Genomic DNA, 26,193 nt, shown 5'->3' on the forward strand with positions numbered 1-26,193 from the left:
TCCCTCGAAAAAGTTCTGCATCGGTGAAATTTCTTCCTCGTGTCCTTTGGTTGTCTCACTTGAAAACGAAGTCAAGATCAACTTTATAATTCCCGTCTTTGCCAGATCAGAAAAGACTTGATGGACTCGATGGAGCATTTCCAAGGCTCCTTCCTGCCCCTGACGAACAGACGTGACTTCCAGCATCTCACCCAGGTTCTGTAAAAACCCTTTCATATCATATAATCCCCTTCGTGACAGAGCAGTCTTACATTATGACAGGAACATGAGATGTGTTCTTTCTATGATCTGGTGCTTTTCTGAGCTCTAATCTTCCAGCTCTCCTTCATCTCTTTAGCGAAGCTCTCCTCCACGGTGTCACTTTCAGTTTTTTAATATTTTCAGCCTCCACCTCCCTCCACAGTGAACAAGGTCGAGGTCTGTGAATGTGCTTTTGAGTAAGACTCCCTCGTTTTGTCATCATTGTTCCTTCGCTTTCCTTTCATCTTCTCGGACTGCCTTTCTTCTGCTGCATGGTTTCTTTCTTTCTTCAGCCTGGTGGGACGTTCTACCTTCACCTGTTTCATCTCTTTTAAAGCTGTGGATATGAAATTGTCGTCATTACTGAAAAACCTGATCTGCTTGATCTTGATCTTTTTCTTTTCTGAGCTCAGACTGTTGTAGTGGATGTTTCCTTTTGTGGATTTCTTGTTGTCTTTGTGTGTGTTCAAGACGTTTTTGTTTTCATGACGGCTTGACCTTCAGTTTGGTTTAAAATATACCTTTCTGGACAATCTTGTGTGTAAACTCTTCTTCCTCCCAGCTGAAACATTTTTTGAGTTGAATAAGTCTTTGTTCAGCTCGAGTCTCAGAGGCCAATGTCAGGCTGTCTGTAGTAAGTTGTTACATCTGCACAGAGGAGCAGTTGTGCCAGATGCCTTTTAGTTTTATCAATGGGCAGAACCAACATATTGCTTTTTAATAAATTTTGTTTTAAAAGTCTGCTCCATCCTATTTTTGATTTGTGCCATACTTGATTGCTTTTAGTCACCTTGAACTTTAAGTGCATAAGCTTTGCAGTTTGTTGAAGAATAATGTGCGGTGAGCTTCATTGAATTCCTATACAGGGAACCGGTTAGGGACAGTCGCCAAATAACTGTCTAAAACTGTGGGGGTTGTTGTGTTGGGTGGAAAATAGGAACAAATTCAACACAATCAATCCTCAATGAATAAATCCCTTTTCTGTACGAGTGTCCTTGCCTTTGTGTGCTGCTGTGAAGTCCTTTTTAAAAGCATTTTGAAGTTAGGAGTCATGTATTAAAACCTCCTTTAACACCCCCTCCACACTCTTTCACATTGTAAAGAACACTTTTCTGACATGATGCTTTCAACAAACTGATAGACGCTTGCTTTTACTTTACATGGCAGAACTCACGACCTTCAGTTGTTATGCAGGATAAACGGACGCTGACGTTTTATGCTTTGAATTTTTCAAGCTATTAAGTGTGTTAGCCTTCCACTCATTTTATATATACACACACACACACAACCAAAAGCAAACTGTACACCACTCTGGAATGTTTGGATTCCTATTGTGCAGCTCGGTTTTATTTCAAACCAAGAAATTCCGTCCTTCGCTCACATTATGGCTGACTTCACGGCCACCTTTTGTCACGCGTGAAGAACTAAACTGTATCTTTCAACACAACTTGCAATACTGTGCTACGAGCAAGTCTGCTGTTGACTTCCTTCTTTTTGAAACCGTACAAGTGGAGATCACGACTCTTCTGCAGCAGACCTCTTTACACTGCGCTACCTGGAGAGTGGGGGGGCGGAGTTAAGGGGCGGACTGCTCTGCGGTGCCCGTTTGGGATTGACCTGATTATGGAAAACAGCCCCTGGCGTTCGTCCCAGAGGGTGCGAGGATTGCGGCGTCTTCATGGTAAAATATTCCTGTCGGGCCGACTTCTGTCACAAGACGCATTAAAAAGCCCAGTCGTGGCAAAAGCCCAGCCATGGCAGACTGTCAAAACAGAGTTGGGGGAAGACTGGGATAGAGGGAGATAAATGAGGAAGAGGAGAAAGAATTATGCAGCATTTATGTCATCTCAGATTTATAGTGAATGTTATTGATGTCAGTAAAGTGGTAGTTGCCGTCAGGGTATTTGAAATGCGTTTGACAGGCTTCAACACATTATTCTTCCCATCACACATTATGGAGGCGCATCAACAAATATGGCAAATAAAAGCAGAAAATCCAAAGTGGCAAAAATCCACTTTCAATTTACCCAAGTCTAAAATGCATAGACTAAACAGCACATAGTTATTTTTTATTAATGCAGTGAAACACAATCATTCTCTTCAGTATTCCCAATTACACTCGATCATTGGAGAGGTAGAATGCAAACTCCTCCTCAGTGTGCGGATGCAATAAGCAACAACCTGCAGACGGTGGCCCTGAGCCAGAAGAAGGAAGGCCAACAAAAAGTGTTGTGCCATTAATCTGCCCTAGCAGCCGTTGGACAAGAGAAACTGCTCAGAGATGAACTGACCACACAAGCTCCAACTCAAAGGTTTTACCTTGTCGAGTAATAATATCGGACTCTTGCTCTGTTGAGAGGTTTTAGTTATTAATGGTTGCTGGAGATATGCAGTCAAGGTTGTGGCTTCCAATTCTTATTAAGAAAGAAAAAGGATTTCACGCTGCTTTGTGGTTAAGCACGAGCCAGAGAGCTGGATGTGGAGTCTGCAGTGAAAAGTGCACAGGCTTCACTCACTCAGGATACAGAAGGGGTCGGGAGTTTGTCCATCAAGTCTGCACAGGCTTTGTGGATTTGGAGAAGGGTTGACTCTGCCAAGGCCCCGTCATCAATCATGAGTTAGTCTCAGCTGTCAATCCTGATGTTTCACACCGTTTTTAGAGCCTCAAATTGCTAATTAATACCAAACCTTTATCAGAGAAGTGAGCACATACATCAGTGTGATAGGAACAACTGGAATTGATGTTTGAAAATGATTTGCTTTTTGGTTTGGTCCATGTCCCATCCAAGGAGGAGGCGTGATTTAAGACCTATATTGCAGCTTCACTTTTCCGTCGCTGTCATGTCGTCCATCTTTAGTCTCTCTGGTGCCAATTGTTTGAGGGGTGGCTGGAATAATTAAAAACTGCAGTATGTATTTAGATTAAGCTACAAATATGGTTTCTCTGATGCGGTGCTGTCACTGTTTTCTCAGTACACATCCCTCGATTTTTCCACTCTCGATTTCATGATGTGTGTAAAGCAGATTAAAAATCGAGCGGAGATGGAACAATTTGAAACAACCTGCTCATCTAAGGAGGAAGGATTCAAGACAAAAAGATAAGATTTTTGTGTTTCCATTTCCCACAAGAATATATTTGTACAGGGGCTTGTTGGGTAATACTCTGCGAGGGAATTTCCTGTGTCGGGAGGAAATCAGTTATTCATTTTGTGGCATGGAGAGTTGAGCACCGCCCTGACAGCAGCAGACGCAGCTCTGAGATTAAGGACAAGTATGGATGGATGTGGGCCTCGTGTATAATCTGTTCCAAACTCCTCTCCCCTCTCCTTTCTGCCGCCGGCAGCTTTTAAAACACACTTAAAACAGACAACTACTCAGCTACATTATCCCATTTATAATCGTTTAAATTGCTACAAATGAGTGAAATGAGTTCAGCAGCGGGTCGAAGCCTCGGTGTAACGAGATCTAAGTGGAGCGTTGGGTTATGACTCGTAGTACCTGTGAGATGAGAAGTGGATCAGAATCAACACGGAATTATGAAACAAAAAGCATACTTGTGTTTTGTGGGAGACCTGTGATATTGGATTGTATCCGAGCCAGCACCTTATAAATCCTATTCCCCCTCGCTCCACTCTCCGAGCCATCATTCGCTAGAAATCCTGAAAGATAAAAACACGTTCCAGCGGGTTTTTCCGCAGTGAGCAGAATATGATCCAATAACGATGAACTCCTGTTTTTTTCTGTTTGTGCACGTAATCTCTTTCGCCATTAAAAATGCATTTCTTTCAACATCATTTATCAACAGATTGCCTGTGTCAATATTACATTTGTTCAGCAAAAACAGTAATTTTTCAGCATCAGTGGGACAGCTTAGTTTCTCTCACGCCCACTGAGTTTTTGTTTGTTTTCTTATTCACTTGTCATGAATTTTTCATCATCCTTCTGATGAGACGTTTTAATGTGTTTGCCTTATAAAGCACGTTTGGATGTTTTTCATCTGTGCCACTTCTACATTGGCTTTTGACAACATGAGACATTGTCTCTTAGTGACTTGTGGTCTGTTTACCTTTGTTTGCGTTGTGAGAAAAGGTCTGTTAGTATTCAGAGCAGGTTAAATGAGTTGAGCAAAACTTGAGTTCTACACTTTTGTACAATTACATTCCTGTTACGTTCAAATCAGAGCAGCAGAGTCAGAGGTGGTGTCGTCATTTGGTTGTTTTATACAAGTTGTGACTCCTGATCCTCAAGCCACTAACCTCAAGTAGAGATGACGAACGGACTTCAGACGTCGTCTACCTTCTTTTCATCTCCACGTCTCCCAGATGTTTTTCACTTTCAAACTTTTAGCATGCAAACTAAATGACGCTGCCTCAAAGAAGTGTTGTTTTAACAATTTAAAATTTTTCGATTATGTGCTACTCACCCCAAAGGAATTTAGTCGTACTCCCAAACACCTGTGAATCTTTGATGAGTGAAATAAGAGTATAGTTCCGCTGTGATTCTCATTGCATCGTAATAGATGGTTTACTGATGAGCGACAATGAATTGTTGATGATTGACATGAAATGTTTTGCAGATATAGATTTAGATTATAATTAGACTTGGCAGACCCCTGACTTTTCCTTCAGCGCCACCACGAGTTTCACTTAAGTGAAATATCTCAACTCATGGATGGATATGTGGATACACACGTTTGTGGTCCCCAGAGGATGAATTGCAATAACTCTCATGACATTATTTATACTAAGCAAATGTTAATATGCTAGCAAGCTAAACAAAGGTGGAGAACATGATGAACTTTATATTTACTAAATATTTGCATATGTGTTGTTTAGCTCAATGAACAGCTGTGTCTGTGTAATAGAACCATTAGCATTGTTCTCGACTCTAGGTTTGGTTCTTTTGATTCTAAGCTAATACTAAAGTCTCATTCTGAGCTATTTAATTTCATTTTCCGGTTCAGCATGAGCAGGGTTGGTTATTGATGTGAGAGAAAGTAAAATGTATGAAAATAAGTTCATACATTTACAACAATATACAATTTTTTTTAATCTTAAAATAGTGGCTTCAAAATTATTTTGATCATACACAGACTTGGAATAGTTGGTTCTTCCCACTCTTCACCTTGAATACCTGTTCTTGCACAATCTCCACTGACAAGTGTGCAACTGACGGATAGTCGCAGCGAAAATTGCCAGAATTGGGTCCAGCAAGTTCAAGAGTAAAGCTGAGTAGTCTTTATAGAAAACCAGTGTTTATCTTCAATATTCATAGCGGTAACTTTAAAAATATCAAGAGTTTGGTGGATTTGTTACAGTTGCAGCTCTTCTGGTATCATGAGGAATCTCCACCTGTTCAGTTGTGTGTCAGTTCAGTGGGACCTTTGCTGTCAGAGCTCTGGCAAGAGATTGATGGCCTTTGCTGTTTTTCTCTACCACCTGGTGTGGCTGCAGAGGGCGCTGTTGCTCAGTAAAAGTGATATAGTGTTGCTTTAAGGACGGTAACATGGTCAAATTCAATAGTCATTTCGAGCAATCACTCAGATGTTATGAGTTCATGTCATGTGCGATACAGACAGACTGAAGCCAGATGTGGTGTGGAAATAAACCTCATTCCTGACCTTTCCTCCAAGCAGACGCAGACCAATTAGGGCTCGGGGAAGCTGGGGAGAGGTCAACAGGCGGACTGTTATCAGGCCGTGCCCAAAATACGCCGACAAAATCTGGTGCAAGATTCAGGTCAAGAAGAAAAGAGTATTTGGACAGAACGTGGTCTGTAGGTCAACAGGGTCGGGTGGATAAGGGTGAGGAAGTCGATTTCTAACTAAGCCTCCAGTCGCCTCTCGGGAGGAAATTACACCGTGTGTCTGTTTCTACATGTCTGTGTGGGCTCCTATGTTTGTGCATGACTTTGGGTTCTCCCCCATGAAGGATCTGCACGGAAATCCAAGCCCAGGTGTGTCACAGTAGCTGCCTGTAATGGCTGTGCCGTTGGCATGACTGTAGTTAGTCTGGTGTCTGGGGAAAAAGACGATTGATGTGAAGATGTCCCGCTGCTTCAGAGGTAGAGAATAGAAACCAATTTGCGGGACATGTGACCTGACTGCGGTTGTCCCACACAACCTCACTAACAACAGACAGAGGAGCTTCAGACTCTGCATCGTCTAAAGCCGGCAGTGCAGCTATAATTAATTAGCAGGGAAACCTTATGGATTGAGATGTTTAACCTCAACACCGTCTTTTTAGTGACCTTGATCACCATGTGTGTACAATATAGTGTGTGTGTATTGATGTGTGTGTCTTCACTCCTTACCAGACGTGGTTTCTGTTGACGCCTGCAGATGTTTTCTTGAACTTTACCTGAGATTTGGTTCTTCGCTCTCTTCATTCTCTCTGCTATGTTTGTGTCACATCTAAAATACCGAGGTTTATTTCAGTGAGTTGTTGAAAGTAATGGATGCTCATTGCTGCACCTCATTTGCTCCTCACACCCCTCATTTGCATGTGTTCTCTGCCGCATCTTTCCAGCTCTCTGTTCTTTGCCTGCCTTCTCTCATCCTGATAGTTATTTGACCTTAATGCCTGTTTGTTATATCCCTCTTTATTTCCATAGTAAAGACTCTTATTCTTTTTGGTTACATGGGTCCCATCTCTGAGAAGTATGGCTTGAGTATCTACTTATTGTACTGTGGGCTGGTCTTACTAGGAAATGTTGACTGGATAGCAGATTATGTTAGTTTCACCACACCCACCACTGTAACCATACATTCAATCATTCAATCAATCATCGTTCCAGCTTTCAAATTGTGAGGATTTGTCTTTTGTGATTAACTGAAACTCTTTTGGGTTTTACCAAGCCATTTCAAGAAGCCATAATGGCTCAAGCATCCTGCCAAATTGTTGTGGTCCATTGGCAAACGTGAAAAGCACACTCAGGAGAACATCTGTGCAAAATCTCATGTAAATCCTCTTTAGTAAAGTTTCGGGAGGCGTCTCTTAAATTGACTGTCTCCCAGGAATAAATGAATGTGTTTGCGCTTGTTAATGATTCAAGTATGACAATTTATTACAAAAACTAGAACTTTTTTTCATCTGTTGGTGTTGCCATGCTTTAAGCATATAACAATACAGTATAAAATCCCAACCCAAAAGTAGGAAGGTAAAAGCAAAGATCATAGATGCTGACGCAGCATTTACAGAAGTTAAGACATGCTGTTACTGTACAGAGAACATTACCATTACCAAGTATGAACATCTGCCAAATGCGCCATTGCCATCGATGAATTGCATTTTACACTAAACAAACTTGATCCATCCTCATTCAAAGTGTTACAAGAAGACCTCTTTTCAAAAATAATTTACAGAAAAAATAAACACTAACACTCTGCAAATCATAATGAATGTGCTGAGATTTTTTTTTCAACAGCCCAAGGCACTCAGGCTCGAGAGTTGGCAATAAATACATCGTCATTCTTTACACGAAAAATCACGTCAAGCAGGTGGTGGTAGAGAAAGAAGAGTGAGAGAGAGAAATGACGTCGTCTACTTCAAAACCTCTCGGAGATCACGTTCCTTTTTTAAAGAAGTCCTCCTTGTCCCTTTTCACAGTGAAAATCCCTGGCAGTCGAGACAGAAAAGACGTTCGCAGAAGTCAAGTCGTTTTGTCGATTTGTGTGACATCCGTTGGCTATACACTACACGACCCCCTGCTGTACTTCTGACGCCGGCCTGTTGTTTCTGTCTCCGAGGAACATCCTCTGCCCTCTGGACAGACAACAGCTGCTCTTTCAAAAACAAAACCACAAGTAGGCCCGGTGTGCATTCGAGCAACACAAGACGCCAAAGTGTCCTCTTCCAGTGAGCCGTCGCCCGTGAGGATCTGGTAAAAATCTATCAAGGTGTCCACAAATGATGCTTTCAAATATCTATAACAAATCCGGATTCTATTAATTGACGCGTCTCCTGATCTTTCAAATTAGTTGCTGGGACAACAGTGGCTCTGACGACTGCATTGATCTTCCTCTTCCCCCGCAAGTTCAGTTGAGCTGGCGACAAGCTTCAAATGTCCACTTGGAGGCACCTCCGTAAATATCAAGGCTCGTCTCCATCCACGCGAAAACGTTGCCCACTTGGGCTTTGCTGCTGCAAGTCGCTAGATTATAAATCTCTCCCACAGATAGTTTCCGGTCCCAGATGTGAAAATTTGCCAGGTCTCCAACAAAGGCTTGTGTGGCGTCAAACCCTCCTCCGAGCGTGTCCTGTGGTAGAGACAAATGGGTTTAATCAAGGATGATATGATTTCCTCCCCTTGGGGCTGCTTCATGCAAAGAACGAAATTACTTCTTGGATTATCGAGATTCTTTTTGACTGATTAAATTAAACGAGGAAATTTGCGTCGTCAAATCACTGGGATTCTTGATGAGTTGCAGTTAAAGGTCTAATTACATTATTAAAGATTATATGAATTACTATGGTCGGGGAATTGAATTGATTCTTTTTTTTCACATTCAAATGGGACGATAACTCCAGCTTGGGCAATTTTCGGTATCGTGCATAGATCTTTTAAATTTAACAAAGTGATATCTTAGGGCTAGTTCCTTATCTGAGGCTCGTAAGTGAGTAAAGTAAGAAAAATACAACTTATACTGTGTCATTGTGCTGAAAGCTCAGTCCCTTAGAGAGGATCCCACTGGAAACAGATGTTTACCTGCTCTTGGCCGAGGATCAGCAGGCCTTGTGGTTTGATTGGATGATACGGAGCCAGGTTCTCTCCACTCCCTCTCTTGACGCCATCTTGGAACGCTTCCCAAACACCATCACGAGTTGTCCAGGTCACGCAGATGTGATGCCACTTCCCGTCATTGATAAGAAACGGCAGCTTTGCGACCTTGAGTGGTTTCAAACACAAGAGACTGGAGGTTAATATTTGCCACAGTGAACCAAAATGGCTGCAGGGCAACATTCCCACCATGTTCCAGACGTACCTTGTCATTTATGAGTATCTCCATTGGGTTGTTTCCCCACTCGATGAGGACCAGCTCGTTGGCTTGACCTGGAACTGCATAGGAGAAAGGCGTGCCCACTCCGGGAGACGCGTTGGACTTGAGCCACATGCACACGGTGAGGGCGTACATCTCCGGCAAACTCTTCTTCACTTTTGCGTACATGTAGTTGGTTCTCAGTGGGAACGTGAGCTGGAATTTATCCAGGGGCCTGTTGTCTCTTTGACCTGTGAAGGAAAAAAAACATAGTTGACTTCAGCCACTTTATAGAATGCAGCATTTGTGTGCTCCTCATTCCCCCCCTCATTTTCTTATGATATGTCATTCCCAATGCACACATCCAGGGGATTTACATAGGAATTATATGTTACACAACAAATCCACAAGCCTGACGCTCCAGATTTGCTTTAATCTCCCATGTTAAATCCATCACAGGAGTAATAGTAACGTTGATAACCTTCATCTCTTATTTTTTTTTTTCCTTCCTCCGTCCACACTTCCCTGTTTTACCACCACGCGAGCTGTTTGCTGCATGAGATCAGAGGCGTCCCAAACCCAGAGCGCACAAGTTCTGAAATGGCTCACGGCACAAATGGAGGGATGGGTCTTACACTGCATGTTTGAAATGGTTTAATCTGCATGAATTAGAGCAGGAAACTCCAGAATATACCGGACACGTTCAGCTTTGTGAGGATAAGTAAACATTAATCCATCTGCTAACGTCATTACAGCCTTTAACGCCCAAATTGGATAAGGTTTTGTATTTTCATTTTCTGCCCTCGATGCCTCTTCTTTATGACTATCAAGCCTCCCCTCCATCACTACACCCAACCTACAACTCTCCGCACACACCCACCTTTCTCCAGGTCTGTGATCCTCTGGTGTAGAGACGTGAGGGTGGACTCCACTCTCCCACGCTGCTCGGTCTCATTCCGGAGTCCGGGTTTGCCCTCCTCGATGCTGTTCACCCGGGACAACACCTGCTTCTCCAGGTCGTCGATCTTACTTTGCAGCAGGTCTTTGAGGCTGTTCGCCTGCACCGAGTTGTTACTTCTGCTGAATTGCTGTCAGGAGGGGAGAGATGATGATTTAGCTCAGTGTATAAAGGAATTTGAGTGGTTACAATTCTGGATAAGCTTTTATTTTGGAGGGAAAAGTTAATTTGCTCCTGTCAGTTTTTGTTTCTCTTTCTTAATTTAGTATTTGCAATCATAGACTGAAACCACCTATTATTTTAATTATTATTATAATTATTATATTTTATTATTGTTGTTGATATTAGTGTTATTCACTGGTCAACAAAGGAGAAGGTGTTTTGCGCACAGACACCCAAAGAGTTGAAAATGTCCTCAGCAGCAGCAGCAGCCCTACCTCCAGATTCTCTAATCTCTGCTTCAGCGACTGTAAAGTCTGTGATAGTTGCGTCAAAGTGTCAGCGGGGCCCCTCGATACGTCCCCCATTGTGTTTTTGCTCCCAGGTTCTTTCCTCCTGCCCCCGGGCCGCGCGTCCTCGGCGCCGCTCTGGCTCTCGCACCGAGCCAACTTTGAGGTGAGTTCTCTGATCGTCTCCTTCTGGTTCATGATCGTCTCCTTCTGCTGCAAAACCGTCTCCCGCAGCTGCATGACCGTGGTCTTCAGGTCGTCTCCCGGCACACTGTTCTGCAACGTGGCCGCGCATATGTCCATATCCTTGGGCACGGAGGTGCAAATGAACTGCGTCTGTCCGCCAAAGTCTTGAGAGGAACTCTCCAAAAACAGGCAGCAACACAGGAAAAGTCTCCAGCAGATCGCCTTCTGCGTGGCCTGCATGTTGGCGTCTGTGCCGGGTTGTGTTTTCTTAGTTTTTGGCTGATGAGCCGTTGTGACTTCGCGCTCTCGCCCTCTTGTTGTACTCCGCCTGTGGAAGCGCAGCCGCTTTTATACAGCGAGCCTGGTTCTGCGCAGAGCTGCTCCACTGCATCACGGCGGGAGGGGGGGGGGTCTGTTCAGGCGGCTCCTGAAGCGGCGTCACATTCAAGAGATGAAACCAATTGTGCTTCCAGGCTCCGCGCGCGTTAAATCTTTGATCACCTGGACTTTTTGTCATTTCTCGCTTTGTATTATTCATCTGGAAAACGCGGATTTGTTGACGGTGAAGGAGGTTTGCTTGAGTGGCGCGGTGCCAGGAGAGCCAGCTGTGGTGTTGTGCCGTTTTGCGCGCACACACACACACACACACACACACACTCACACTCACACTCACACTCACACTCAAGGTGGATGCAGATCAGAAGTTGCAGCAGTTTGTGGTCCCTGCTGATTCAGCACCAAGGACAGCTCCGATCACATCAGTCTTTACATGACTTTTTAATTTTCTCTTTTGTTTCCTTTGTTTATTTGATGATAAATTTAATTTGAAGATCATACAACTGGTTCACACCCACATAATGTGACCGCGTAAAGTAATTTGGGTCCCCACAACACCAGCAGTCCACCTTATTCCCACAGACCCTCTCTTGCAGTGGCGATCCACTCTTGTTTTTCCACATCACTGCAGTAATCATCTCAATAATTCAGATTCTAAAATGATAATCTGTCCCCAAGCAATTTACCGTATCTATTATTCAGGAAGGACTATTTTATTACTTTATTTTTTTTTTTCGATGCCGACTCTGCTCTTATTTATTCAGTCAATGTTGAAAATAAAATGAAAACATTTTGAATAAGTAATGAAAACATATCGACTCTCAAAGTAAAATAGGTTTCTTTAGAAAATTGAAGTACAGAGTGCGACAGACAAAAGTCTGCATGTGACAAAAGGATATTAGATCTTTCATGACATATTTACTGTCATCTGTACTTCCCTGAGGCGAAATGATTTATAGCTGCAGGTGCCTTTTTTGCAGGCCTGATATAAACACTGAAGGAGTAAAGTGTCGTCAGGAGGAAGGACCTCAAATTCAAGAGCTGGTGTAATACACTGTATGACTGTACAAATATCATTAATAAGTGAGAATGACGATAAGCCACCAAAAGGTTCATGTGAGAGTGTTAAAGTGAATCAAGCTCTCAACAACACAACACATATGTCCATGAAATTATTCATCCAACTCTACTTTATCACAACGGAACAGCTTTTTGATTTTAAGTGAGTACATCAGCGTGACGCAGCAGCTTTAAAGTGCATTAGGTAAAGCAAACAATGTTTTAATATGTGACATAACTTGTAAGCATTTCCCTATTCTTTATTTTTTGCCCCCTGAACCTTTTGTGGGATTTGTTTGTACAAGTGATGCAACAGCATCTAAGAGGAATGAAAAGAGAGAGAGAGGGCTTTAGTGAATTGTTTTGATGTTATGAAAAACTATAATGAAGCTTGCAGGTACCAGAGAAAACAATATCTCTCAGTGAGGCGTGAAAATCATAAGAAAAAGTGGATTTAGGTGACGTAACTGTCCCCGGTTTGTGTAACACAGTTGATGCTGAAGATCTGTTTGCGGTTTTTAAGGAAAACAAGAATTGAAGCACTGAAGGAAAATACAGATCAAGGGTCAACAACAAGAAGACATAGATACCATGAAGGAATAAAATATTGTGAAAATCCAGCAGTAACATTTACAGCAGCACGAGCAGCGAATGTGGAAAACACTTTCTTTTACCTACATCGCTCTTGGGTAAAATATATAAACCGACAAAATAAACCCTGGAACTTTATTAGATTTGTTATGCAACATGAAGTCATGCTCTTAGCTTTCACTTGCAGAGTAAGGAATGCGAGTACCGCCTTTCTCACTCCACCATATTAAGCACCTGGTAGATTTGTGCTGGTTATGTAATTAATATAATGTCGATTTCTTTGCAAAGGGCTTTCATTATGTACATATTACCTTCCTGAAAGTCATTTGCCAAATTATTAACTTCAGCTCAAATGATTTTTGATCAATAATGACCAGAATAGACAAACAACTAAAGTATATTTTCATTTTCTTGTGATTTCACTTATCCTACTGTGTTTGTACTGTAAACGCAAGCGGATGAGTCGAGACATCTTCTACCCGGTGGGACCAAAGGAGCGAAGCAAAATGTCCTAAGTCTGGTTGTCATTATAAATTCATTATTCACTGCCTCCTACACAAACAAGTCTCAGAGCTGTACGCTTAAAGTAGATCAACCTTCACTACTTGGAAACAAACTGTACCACTTTGCATCACCTCTACTTCTCCGACCCTCCATCCTCTCCTCTCCTCTCCTCTCCTCTCCTCCCCTCCACACACCAAGCACATTGTTGTGTTGCAGCCTTTCCAGTCTCTTAAATTAACATATTTCTTTTCCTCTGGATGCCACAAGTTCACCCTGCAATGCTTATTGTGTTATGCTGTGATTTAAAGGAACGAAAAAAAAGAAACTGCAACAGCTGTTGAATTTATAATGCTGTTAGCTGCGGAGTGCATGAAATAATAATAGGGTTTGGATGGAATGATTATTTGTTGTTCTAGTCATTGCGCCAGACATGTGTGACACTAGAGATACTAACCTCGTACAAACAACTGTCAGTATCACAATCCTACGTGCAGCATTGTCTGGGTTCTGTTAGAGCTGTGCCACTGGGCCGCTCTCCACCTGTTGTGGTGAGCAGCATCTCCTTAATAATGCATTCAAACACAGTGGAAATGCATTCTCCAGCACCAGAGATCAATAGTTGTAATTTCACATATTGGCGTCCTGCCTTGGCTCACTTTCTCTCCCTGACTTCTACCACCTTCTGCTGTAAAGTGGTGTATGGGCCGTTTGAAGGAAAGCAGCATCCAAAGCCTCTTAGTTTGAGAATGTCTGCGCCAAAGAGCATTTTGACATTAGAGCTGGGTGTCTAACTTTGACCATCGATCACTTTTACTCTTTACTGTCTGCCAAAGTGGAAATGTGTCTCTTCTTCTCCAAAACATAAACAGAGAACAAGTCGCTGTAGCACACAGAAGTAGAAGGAAACTTGGAGAGATCAAACCTCCGCCAAGGCCCAACAGTCCGCTTATGAAACCACATTCTCAAGATCCAGGTTTTTATTTGGATCTGCACTTTTGTCATCAAGATCCAAGTAGAAACTACAACTGCAAAAACTCTATTGATATGTTGGCATTAGTATTGACATACCAGGATATTCACATTAAACACCGAACCTGCTGGTTTAATCGTAACAGGTAGAGAACGAGCTGAGCAGCTGCAGTGTCAAAATATTTGTACAATGCCTCAAGTAACCAAAAGGTCACGGAAATCTAGCATTTTCCATTTCAATGTAACCGCTGGCAAAACTGTGTCTTATAATCACTGGAAGGTATTTCATCATGTCTGCGAACTAAACCCTAATTAAGCTGCTGCGTCTTTGTGCAGGGGGCCACAGCTATTCCCTCCATTCCACTGGAGGAAAACACAGCTGTCATTTTGGGGTCACTGGAACTTTAGTGTGCAGTGGCTGGTTAGAGCGCAGAGAATGTCAGGCAGCACGGTGCAAAAGAAATAGCCCAGCGAGGCTAATTAAGACAAAGACATTTTTACTCATCACTTTTCTTTATTTCCCTCTTGGTCTGCAGATGGAGGTTTTCACGCTGTGTGATTGCTTTCCTTATGTTTTATTAAAGGTTGTGATTTAATTATTGTTCCCGCTGCACGAGCTGAGCAACTATCTGAAATTGATATAATGCATCATCTGACATTGGGATCGTTTTTTTCTGTGCTGATGTGACAGAGTTCTCCGGCTGCAGGAGACGACGAGGAACAATGTGCACAGGGAGGTTCTGTCCTTTCCCTCCGTCCGTCCTGTTGCCCAGAGTATATGTGATGATTTGGATACAGCATCTCTGAATCTACTGTCAGTGAGATCCTTTTACGACTCACTCATTCATCATTTAATTCCTCTGATCTCGTCCGCTGTCAAATACAAGCAATCTGCGACACACTCGCATATTCATGGGAAGCTTTATGACCCAATATTTGTGTGTGAATAAACAAACTGGCTTCTCGTTATGCAGCCTGCTCATCGCCGACTGCCTCTGCTCTCATGTGCATGTTTGGACTATATAGATGATCCGTTTTTATTACTTTAATACTCTTATATCTCCATTTCTCCTGTGGCTCTGTTTGCTTTTTTTAAATAGGTATACGTTATTCCCTGCACTGTTGTCAAATTGGCTTTTTAAATATTAATTTCAAATGCATGTAATGAGCAGCATTAGGATTCTTACTGGATATTGTCAGTTTCTTTTCAACTCATAGAAAGTAGGGAAATACCAGTGATCGTCAAAATAACTAACGCTGAATTGCAATTAGTAATTATACTAATGGATCATTATGAGGAGTGCCACTTAGCTTGTGAAATTAATTGTTTATTCATAATATCTTCTGTAGCTGTGGTAGGGATTTCTAAATGAGAAAATAATCTTGATGTCTTCACTATGTGGTCGTGGTTATCTTAGCGGGAGCTCTGAGATGAAGATGATCACATAACGGTCGCAGTTCTGACCGTAAACGATGCCAACTAGCGATCTGGAGGTGTTACCCCCCCATGACCTGCAGGGAAGTGTCCAGGAAACCAAAGTCTTTTGGTTCTGGGAGGAACTGTCTCTGTCTATTGCCAGTCCTCAAAGTTATTGGTAGTTAAAATGAACTTTTGACCATTTGTCGTATTGTCTGACAGTTAATGATCATTTCTGCACGTGTGCAATATGTGACCAGTTCACATCAGCTGCACATGCAAGTCCTTTAAAAAGAGGAAGTTTTCATTAGTTTATCTACTTGCTGGATTACTGCTGCATGCTGTTCTACACCCTTCAGAAGGCAAAAAATAGATTTGTATTATCCATCACTAGGAGAACTTGGTGTGTACAGCGCATCGATCTCTCTCTGTCTCCTCATCGCCCTTGCAATTGTATTGGACTGTTGTTTTTGGGATGAATCCAAGCGGCGCCGAGGCCTTTCAGCACCTGAAGCGATGCTTGGTTCAGGCATCAGACACCGGCTCTCAGGTTCACATCACAAACGGCCGTGCAGATTTGATTTCAATCTCGGTTCAGATTCCTTCACCGCTGCTGAAGGCTGACCGCAGTCTCTGCGTTGCTCACATTTATTGCTTAACATCAAACAGTTCTTGATGCCTCCCCACAGGAAATCTTGCTTCTAGTAAAAGATCGTGTGATGATTCTTTACAGCAAATTGACAAATGCTGTAGCTGCTGCGAATCTTTATTCAACAACACACCCAAACCACCACACTGCATGCACAGTATTTTACATTATTCCTCGGGATAATCTACAATTGGTTTTCTGTTTTGCATGTTAAGTGACAGATTTAGGTGAGAGTTCTGTATAAAGTACAAATGATATGTAAATGCAGAACAGTACAATGTAAATTTCCGGCCACTTACTCGGGCGTCATCTGTGTCTCTTCTCACCTTTAGTTAGCAGCAGGTTGTTTTGTATGTGTAACTTTATTTACCAGCCTTTTGTTACCACACAATATGGTCTTTACTATAGTGTTGTGTATTCTATATGTTCGTGACATGAGCAGCCAGCCAGGCATGAGAACTGTGTAGGTGGGAGCCTCATGCTTGTGCACCGTTCGCTTGTCAAAGGAGCCGTGGATGCATGAATAGCTGTCAAGAGGGTGCAGTCTAATGAAGGGATGTACTCTCGCTGAGCAACACAAAAGGAGAGTGACTGACTTGCTCAAGGCCACTGTCTGGCACCTTCTCTCTGCAGGAGAGATGGAAGACATCATTCTGGATCACGCCTAACAAGAAGAGAGAGAAAAAGGAAAAAAAAAACACAGTTAAGGTTGCAGAAGAAAAAGTTATGCCTTACAAACTCTTAAAATATTCAAACCCTCTCTCACTGCGTCAGTAGAGAGAAGATCCCTTTTTATTTATCGACACAATTACAAGTGTAAAAACACCCTTAGACACTCTGAGTATGTGTTCAGTTGTTTCAAGTACATTTTTTTAAATGTACTTTTGCAGTTATCTGTGAAAGGAGAGTGATGATAAAAATCATTTATTCATGTGTTTATTTATCTTAACGCTTGTTCTTTAAGGGTTGTGATGCAGGAGCTAATCCCAGCTGATTCTGGACAGCATATCACCGGGTCAAAGTATAGAGACAACAAACATTCCCACCTCTGGACGATTAACCTCACACCAGTCTGCATGTCTTCAGACTGTGGGAGCACCTGGAGAAAACCCACGATGACACACACACACACACACACACACACACACACACACACACACACACACACACACACACACACACACACACAAAGGCCTCTGCTGAATCAGGATTCAGAACAACCTTCTTGCTGTGAGGGGACCGTGCTACCCGTTGCTCCACCCGCAATATCAATCGGTTGCCACTTTATTTATTTCAAATTCGTACAGTCTATTCAACACAACAGCTCAGCCAAACAACCTTACTGTCAGTAAGACTGTGCTGCTAGCATGAATAAAAATTGTACCACCTTAGGGAATAAACTACAAGGGCACTCTGAGAGCGCATATACCATGAATACACATGTATTGAGATCAGATACATCCCGATAATTATATCATAATCTACACCATATTTCCCTTTTTTATAAAGATATCCTCATTTCCCTAGAAATTCAATAAACTACCAAAAACCCTCATCTATAAATGTTGTAGAGGAGGAAGTCATGTCGTCCCTGCTGAAGCTTCCATACATTATCTATGGGTAAAAGACTCGAGTCAGAAATAGCCCTCTGATGTTTTATCGTGTTGACTGCAAGACGCCTGCGCGCTATGAAAGTACAGCCACATGCACGCAGTCACGTACTGAAACTGTATCTGAGAGAGACATTTACTTTTTATATGTTTCTGGTGACACTGGATCACCTCTGGGTACTTTTCTTTTTTTTTTAACCTAAGATGCTGTCAAACTTCCACCATGAAGTACGCTGCACTCTGCCGTCAGATCACTTGACCTAACGCAACTATTTGTAGATTAAAGATCCAATTAACCAAAAGCTCAGGTCAGACATGCAGCGGATTCACGACTGCATTTGATCACTGCTCATTAATCCACATCCATAAGCATTGTGGGCATTAAAGGCTTCCAGCTGCATGTGATGTCCAACAGGCACGCCACGGACGAGTCCAGTCGGCAAGTGAATTACTGTAGTGGCACAGAGGATATTACTGTGATGTAATGTGGGCGAGGATTATATGAGGCCACGCAGGAAAAGATGTATTGATTTATTTATTTTTTAAAGTACATCAAGGTTGCTTCCTCTCTCCATGTTGTTCCATGTGTGTGTGTGTGTTGCTCTGTGTTTGTGTAGAGGGCAACTGAAGATAAACACAGCACAAATAAAATGTCTTTCTTGACTCTTGGCATAACTGAGCTGCAGACATCACGACTCAGATTTACATAGACTCTGGTACTTTTGATGCTCTGTACAGTCACAGTGAGACACGTTCTGTTCTATTCCATGACAGACGGGATGTTTTTCCCGGTAAACTGCAATACACCGTGCAAATGTAGAAATGTTGTTGTGTTGCACTGTACGAGTAAATAACCTGGAATGGAAAGCAAAACGATTTATGAACGTACCCAGTGGCCCCTCGGGACTGGGTCTGGCCCTCAATGAAGATGAAGTCTGTTTACTTTTCACAAAGCTAGAACAAGGGAGAAGTCCACCGGCTTGACAAAATGTGCCGAAACGTCAAAAGATTACGGCGCTGTCATTTCTTTCTGGTATGTTGGTCGTGGTACGAGGAGGAAACATCGGAAAAGCAGGTCAACTAACCTTGCCTCCATGTTTTCTGTCCATATGACGAGTTGTGTCATATTTCACTTCAGCTGCCTTTAGACTGCAATGATCCAGAGTCACAGGCTCTAGACTTTAGATAATGTTTGAATGAGCCTGTGTGAGAATACAGCAGGAGATTATTCACCGCGGGCGAGTGGGTGCATTGCTGACCTTGAAACAAACAAAATCCATAAGAGGAGCCAATCATGTAAAAGATGCAGACGAAGATGTCAACTCAGAAAGACGTCAGAATTCGAGCGTGAAAGCCAAACTCTGGAGAAAGTCCAGACCCAGTTGTGCAGACATTTCATGGAGTTCTTGTCTGAAATCTGCTTTTCATTGCAGGCAGGCGCAGTGAGAAAAAAGATGCAGTGTTTTTTGGAACCGACTCTTGGCTGACCAAGACTTCACCGAAACTTCAGAGCCTTTTCTGTAGCATCATCACTCGTCGCTACAACCCGTACGTTGCAGCGCGAAGGTGAAATTCAGTACGACTCCAAACTGTACGTCTCAGAAGTCTGAAATCGTTCGGTGTGTGCCGAGCTTAACAGCTGATCATTGGTGGCAAGAAAACAAAGTTGTGGAGATAAAGGTGTGAGCCTCTAATGGTCAGAAAGAATATGACTCATCCCTTGGCGCGGGCAGATGATGCTGATCGCCAACGTGTTAATAAACACTGTGAGCCCCGTGACGAGGGATATATCAGCGCTTCAAAGATTTTCCCACATCTCTACTCTGAACTTTGTTACTCAGCAAGCTTGCTTAGAAGTGTGTGGATGTGTGCGTGTATGTGTGTATGTGTGTGTGTGTGTATGTGTGTGTGTGCAGGATCAGTGCCTCCACATGAAGGCTCCCTCCCTGAACCTCTGCCAGAGAAGAGCCAGCCTAGCATCTGTGTGGAATAATAAAACCTTGTCAAAAAGTGCAGGCAAATATTTCTGTGCACGGACTCTCGCTCTCTCGGAGGAGAAACGGCTCCGACGACTGCGGCAGCGCTGCCCAGATTTCACTGTGATGTTCGTCTGTTTCCCATCTAACAACCGTCTCGTTTTGTTTTAGCGCTTTCGTGTTTTGTGTTAAATAGAATGACCGGTCCCCACAGAGATCAACTAACACCACACAGACACACACAGACACGCACACACCTCCACCAGGCTTCTCAGGCATGAACCAGAGAGCCCCCACTTGCACAGCAGCATCAATAATAAATCTGAAGCCCCACACCCACCACTTGCTTCTAAAAATAGAACCTCCTTTTTTGTTGAATATTTCATTTCCCCCCCCTTCTATCTCTCCACCTCCTTCTCCTTCTCCTTTTTCTCTATTCATTGTCTTGTTGATGGATGATGAGCAAACAAGTCAACAGAGGAGTCTCCACTTCCAACTTCCCACTTATATCCCATCAGGTATTCTGTGTCTCCCCCGCCCCCCCCGAACCCTCAAACTGGTTTCAGCTGACCCCATGTCGCCTCTCAGGCCTTTACAGTGCGTCTCCGTCTGCTTCGCGTCAACACACAAACTAAAAGTTTCATTTTTAAATCTTTAAAATCGTTTACTTTACTCATAAATTTGAGAATAAAAACACTTTTTGGAAATCTTTGTCCATAATGAATAAAATAGCTTTTCTGATTCACTATGAATGATTCAGAATAAGATGTGTCATAGATCCTTTTGTCAGATTGGATTCTTTTGAGCATGTTTAGGTGTTTTAAGATTTTTAACTAGGCTGCATGTCATGATTGAGCGTTTTAAAGTTTTTGAGAGACTTCTTTTATTTGGACTTTTTGATGGATCATTGGCTTGTGAATTCTTCTGTTGTAGATTCTATATGAAACCAAAAACTAGGAAAGTGCATTTTCTTACAAATATTAAGAGAGTTTCAGTAAAAGAAATCCATCATTCGGGCTCAGTCAGACAAACAGTTGGAATAAAGCGACGTCAGATATCTTGATGTGTTTCTGCAGATCTCACAAGTTCTTTGAGAAAAACAGAAATCACAGTTTTGTCCTTCCCTGTTTGACTTTGACTCGTAAGTTTCTTTTTAAAAGTTGCGTTCCTGCCTTCACCGTTTGTCCTAAAACACGATGACAGCATTTACCATAATCAATGTGTGCGAGCTTTAATCCGTCACCGACGAGGCAGACTCGAGCAGGAAGGGACAGAAATGTCCGTCGAGACAAGTGGAGCTGCTCCAAACCACAGTCAATCGTGCATCACACATCTTAACAGTCTCCTCGTTTTCTCATTAACACTTCTCTTCCCACTGAACAAATAGGAGTTCTCCTCTTTCTGTGGGAAGGGATCTCCGAGGTGGATGAGTGCACCTCAGCAGCTGCTGCCTGGTTCAGGCTGCTGCAGTCTCCTCCTCCTGCTCAGGACTTCTGAGAAGCGCTGAGGGGAAGGAGACAGAAACACTCTGCTGAGAGTTGACTTAGTGTTTGTTATATAATGTGTTCTAATGGGGCACATAGGTACTGTACCTGCGGATAGTGCTGATGCTGGATTTGGCCATGCTTACTCATCACTGCCTTCATATGTGATGTGCATCCCTGAAAGCTCCCGTCTGACAGGCAGGGTTTGTCTTGATGAAAGCTTTTAAAGGATATTAAATATATCTGGAAAGAAGTATTTTACCACATGAGATTATTTTAGCGACACATTTAATCCTCAGCGTGGCAGCGGATGCTTCTCTGTTGACTTCGTCTCTCCCTTCGCTCATTATTCATGTCTTTTTTCGCTTTCTGCAGTGGTTCATTAGCTTGAAACAACAGTGAACAATTCATTTATTATCATTGTGTCAGCTTCATTTATCATTCCAGGTTATTGTCTTAAGATGTTTGCAAAAGTGTTTCCACAGGCGCAGTGTAATGTGGTATTCAAATGGATTATGGACGAGGAGGTGTTTGTGCAGGGCTGCTGTATCGACTCAGTTTACCTGAGCAAAACCTCAATGTTTTTCTTTATACAATGAAATGATTTATGTAATCCTAATTCAGGTTTAAGAATGTGGTGGTTATGTAATCCCCCCCCCCCCGAAAATGCACAACATTGCAGAGTCATTCTTCAATACCTGAATTCAAGCACTGCATCCTTTATGACAAATATAAAATATAACAGAATATTGTGTTTTTTACGACAATATGATTCACACTATGTAGAAAAATAGTCGTTATTAAGTGATACTTTTTTTTTTCTCAGAAAACATTCGCAGGTATTCTCTGAAATATAAACATCACTCATACAACCACAGGTCTGTGAAGCCAGTGGGGACTTTTCAGAAGCACTGGATCCAGTCTTCCTACTTTAAAATCCATCCCAGCATAAAGCCCTCTGGTCTCAGAAGACTCGACTTTCTTCTCTTTTAACCTCGAACACATCCGTCTGTGGGTGAAGAGTTTGAAAACAGCCTCGAAATCTAAGCCACAGTGTCTGTTAGTTAAAGTAATTTCACCCAGTAACTCGATGCTTTAAAGGATAAATGTGCTCCCTCATTAACCAGGATGCCGCGCTCTGCTGTGTCACAGGCGTGAGAGTGGGCGAGGGCACGGTTCCCCGTCAGCCTTCTTATCGCATCACATCAGCGACCATCTTTGAACATCGTGTTTCAGGAGTCAGTTGAGAGTAACTGACACATGCACAGTGATTCTTCTGCAGCTTACACAGTGCACAGGGGTCTGATTTGCCTGTCGTGCTTCTTCAACTCTTTATAAGTGCGTAAGAGAAAGAGGAGGAAGAAGTGAGAGATATCGTAAAATTAAAAGAACAATCAAATTAATGTTGTTTTGGCTATAACAAAACAATACTATATAAGAAATACAGTCAATAGTAGTCTTTAAATATCCTCCCTCCTTTGATTGTTATTGAGTCCCTGTCGTCGTCTGTGTATTCTAACTTACCCACAGACGTGTGGGAGTCATGGAGAAGGTGAGGGACGGCAGACCTGCGACACAGAACATACATTGTCTGCTGGGACCAGGACACACAGCTCTCCAGTGATCGATGGAGACAACACCAGTAATGGCCTTAACAACCAGTCAAGGAGGAGGATCAGTGGCCATCGATCGGAGCAGCCGGGGGAACCAGTGTATGTCCGTTAAAGGTAATGTTTCACTGATCTCTGGGCCCCGGGTGGTCAGTAGGAAATATCTCGGTATTACACAAGGTCAGCTGGAAATCCCTCATCGCTGGGCATCCTCGCTTTTTTACAGCCGTTTCTCTTCTCTTACCTGCCCTTCCTTCTTTCTTCACTCCTCCACCTCTCCAGTTTTCTTTCATATTTGATGTCCCTGCTTGTGGATATTCATTCACTTTTCCACTGTTTGCATAATTTCCTGCAGGATTTAGACCATGTAAACACAGGAGCTGGATTCCATTGGTGTGCTGCCTCCTTAGCCCATGTTATTGTAGGCCTGCCTTGTACATTTGCTCAACAAGAACTTCAATCACATCAGGAGTTCAGAGAGAGAGAGAGAGACGCTCGCTTTCGCAGTTTGTAGCTACAGAAGTGGAATTTCATCACTTAAAGTTCTTGGATGTTCGTGCGAATGCTAAAAGCTGGATTCTCCCAGTAGACTTCACAGGGCCATTGCCATATTCTCCTGCAGTACATCTTCACCGACAGCCTGCAGGTGCTCTACAGGCACATAAAACAGTGCCTCTATATTTACTCTTTAAAAGCCCTGTTCGCTCTGCATCCAGGATGCTTTTGGAAAAGCTGAGGACCCGGCAGAACAGCATCTTCTATAAAGTGGACACTTTACAAAATGTACTTTGCCGTTTTGGAATGTGAGTGTGCACCGTGCTCCACAAAAGATCTTGCTGTCAAATGCATTCCCATTACAAGCAATGCAGTTGCTCGGACAGTAACGATTACTGACGTACCCTGGCACTGGGTGCAGACGAGTTTTTATAATGCAGGCTCTAAGTGTGAAGTTTCTTCCCTGCTCATTTTATATGCAGCTGTTGTAAAAACTCAATAGTCTCAGCCTCAGCACGGCTAATTTAATATAGCTCTCAGCACAAAATGCTTCAACATTATTTCCAACTTAATGCGGGAAGGTAGTGGGTCTCTGAGGCTTCGCTGCCAGCCTTCACTGGAGACACGCCTCGGAGCTCAGGAGCCGTCAATCCCAACTCAATGCGCCTCACAGGTGCCACTGCCACTCTGCCTCTTGTAAGCCTTTGTGCCTGGATCAAAAGCAAACCTTCTGGCCAGGATTCAAAATGCAACACTGCACATTTCTGCAAAGTCAAACTGGCCAGTGTCTCAACTCGCTGAAGGTTCAACATTATCGGAGGATCTGAGCTGGCACCGAAAAAACCTGGCAGTGCGAGTGTGGACACTGGACAGTTTACGGTGTGTACATTACAATATGTGGCACTGCTGGTGTGAGATGGTCCAGATGTGTTGCAGCCACTTTGTGTTGCATGCACAGTCTCTGTGTTTCGTCATCAATCGGTGGATGCATGTGCAGCTGCAGACACTCATCTCTGCCATCTGTCCTTTTCCAAGAGATGGAGTGGGGTCATGGACTTTTTTCACTGAGGAGGATTTAGCAAGATATTCCCAATGCACTGCACTTCATCTGTTATCTTAGAAAAACATTTCATGGTCAGAAGTTGTTTTAATTTACTGGCAAAGCTCCTAAAACTGTGATAAAAACTCAACCTTGTGTTTCATAGCCCTTTCACATGTATCAGCTGCACAGGCTCATGCATGTGTCCAATTGATTTTACCTGCACACACAGACATGGTAATAATTCTGTATTGTATGTAAATAGTATTAATAATAATACTATTTCTGTTTGTATTTATTCTAAATGAATAACTCGATGTGTGACTTAGGTCTTGGGCTATTAACTCATGTCACTAATTATTGCAATATAACTTTTATTAATGGTAGGATGACAAAAGTCCAATATACACTGATATAATGCTCATGCATTGTCCAAATTCTTACATAAAAGAAATAATAATTTTACTTTATTGTGATATTTATGGATATTGACTAATATGATAACTTTTGGGCGGATCATCCAGCCTTTGTGTGAGTGGCATGTTCTGCGTTTTCTCTTTTTTTTTACCACGCTAGCAACGTGGCTGTAGAAAGGGGAAGGACAATTGATCTGCTTTTTTGTACCACACTGAAATATCTCACCTCTTGGACGGATTGCCATGATTCTCACACGATGAATCACAAAGGCTTGACAGCTTTGCGCCTCAGAGATTGAACTATGCAATAATTTCATGTTTATTTATTCAAAGCAATTCATGGTGAAAACGAGGTTTGAGTTTTACAAGAATTAAGTAAGTTGCAAAGGTCTCCAGAGTTAACCTTTTGTTTTCTCTACATCAGATTTACTGTCATACAGGCATACGTTTAGAAAGAGTGGGTAATTCATTTAAGTGATAGATATTAGAGTCCAGCTTCTGCAGAGTTGCTTTATTCCCAGAACAAGATTCAACAATATTAGCATTTGTCTCGTTCTCCAGTGACTGGTGTGAGACGTCCACCCATACAAGTTAAGTTACTGATGAATATTTGATGCAAACCCAAGTTGGGGGGAAAAAAACAAGCAGACAGGAGCAAGACAAATGTGCCAGGTCTGGAAAAAGTTTAACTTTGAAAAAGTATGATCAGACCATTTGTTTTTCTCCTCACTGACCTGAGCGCCATGGCAACTCTGTGCGCTGGTGACTCACTGTGTGTCTGTGTGAGCGGGCATCTGTGTGTGCTATTTAAGGCGGTGTGTTCAGGGTGCGTGGCCCGCTGTGTCCGTCTGATCTCTAGTGGGAGAGGTAGCTCTGGCTGAGCGGTCATGACCCCCCCCCACACACATAATACCAGGGGTGCGGTGGAAGGAAATGCAAACTGAAAGAACTCAGTGCCCACTCCTTAATATCAGCAGCTAATGCATCTGTGATAGAAACACCTGCTGGCGGTGGCTTTCATCTCGTACCCTGAAATGATCCGGCGGCCTTGTTTGTTTCCGTGGTGACTGTCAGAAAACATCTCGTGAATAGCAGCACCGACTGTCGTAATGCACTCAGATCTTTTTCACAATGGCCTCTCAAACATTTCAAAACTTAAGTTCAATCGACTCCAAACTTGCACTTCTCTTCAGTTTTCGAGTGCAGAATGAGTCTTTCAAACAGTCTC

The 26,193-nt window shown here is 42.7% G+C and overlaps 1 protein-coding gene and 1 long non-coding RNA gene across 3 annotated transcripts in view; one reads left to right on the forward strand and one right to left on the reverse strand.

Annotated features, from left to right (window-relative positions):
• Positions 1-23,126, forward strand: part of LOC118122868 — a 45,449-nt gene extending 22,323 nt beyond the window's left edge. The window contains exons 3-4 of one of the 2 annotated variants that reach the window (XR_004698524.2): positions 106-195; positions 22,936-23,126. This is a non-coding gene — a long non-coding RNA (uncharacterized LOC118122868). The remainder of the gene's footprint in view (positions 1-105; positions 196-22,935) is intronic. The other variant, XR_004698526.2, reaches the window with a different exon arrangement.
• Positions 7,281-11,123, reverse strand: nptx1l (neuronal pentraxin 1 like). The gene is made up of 5 exons (XM_035179767.1): positions 10,613-11,123; positions 10,098-10,305; positions 9,224-9,468; positions 8,947-9,126; positions 7,281-8,497 (listed from the first exon to the last, which is right to left on the reverse strand). The coding sequence occupies exons 1-5, from the start codon at positions 11,048-11,050 to the stop codon at positions 8,276-8,278; spliced, it is 1,293 nt and encodes a 430-aa protein (XP_035035658.1). The 5' UTR covers positions 11,051-11,123; the 3' UTR covers positions 7,281-8,275.
• Positions 23,127-26,193: the final 3,067 nt, after the last annotated feature.

Source organism: Hippoglossus stenolepis, chromosome 16, assembly GCF_022539355.2.
Source record: "Hippoglossus stenolepis isolate QCI-W04-F060 chromosome 16, HSTE1.2, whole genome shotgun sequence".
Classification (NCBI taxonomy): Eukaryota; Metazoa; Chordata; class Actinopteri; order Pleuronectiformes; family Pleuronectidae; genus Hippoglossus; species Hippoglossus stenolepis.

Coding starts and splice junctions, on each gene's coding strand:
- nptx1l (XM_035179767.1), bottom strand. CDS start 11,050: ATGCAGGCCACGCAGAAGGCGATCTGCTGGAGACTTTTCCTGTGTTGC. Junction 10,306..10,612: donor AGAGATTAGAGAATCTGGAG/GTAGGGCTGCTG, acceptor CCCTCCTGACAG/CAATTCAGCAGAAGTAACAA. Junction 8,498..8,946: donor TGATCCTCGGCCAAGAGCAG/GTAAACATCTGT, acceptor TCTCTACCACAG/GACACGCTCGGAGGAGGGTT.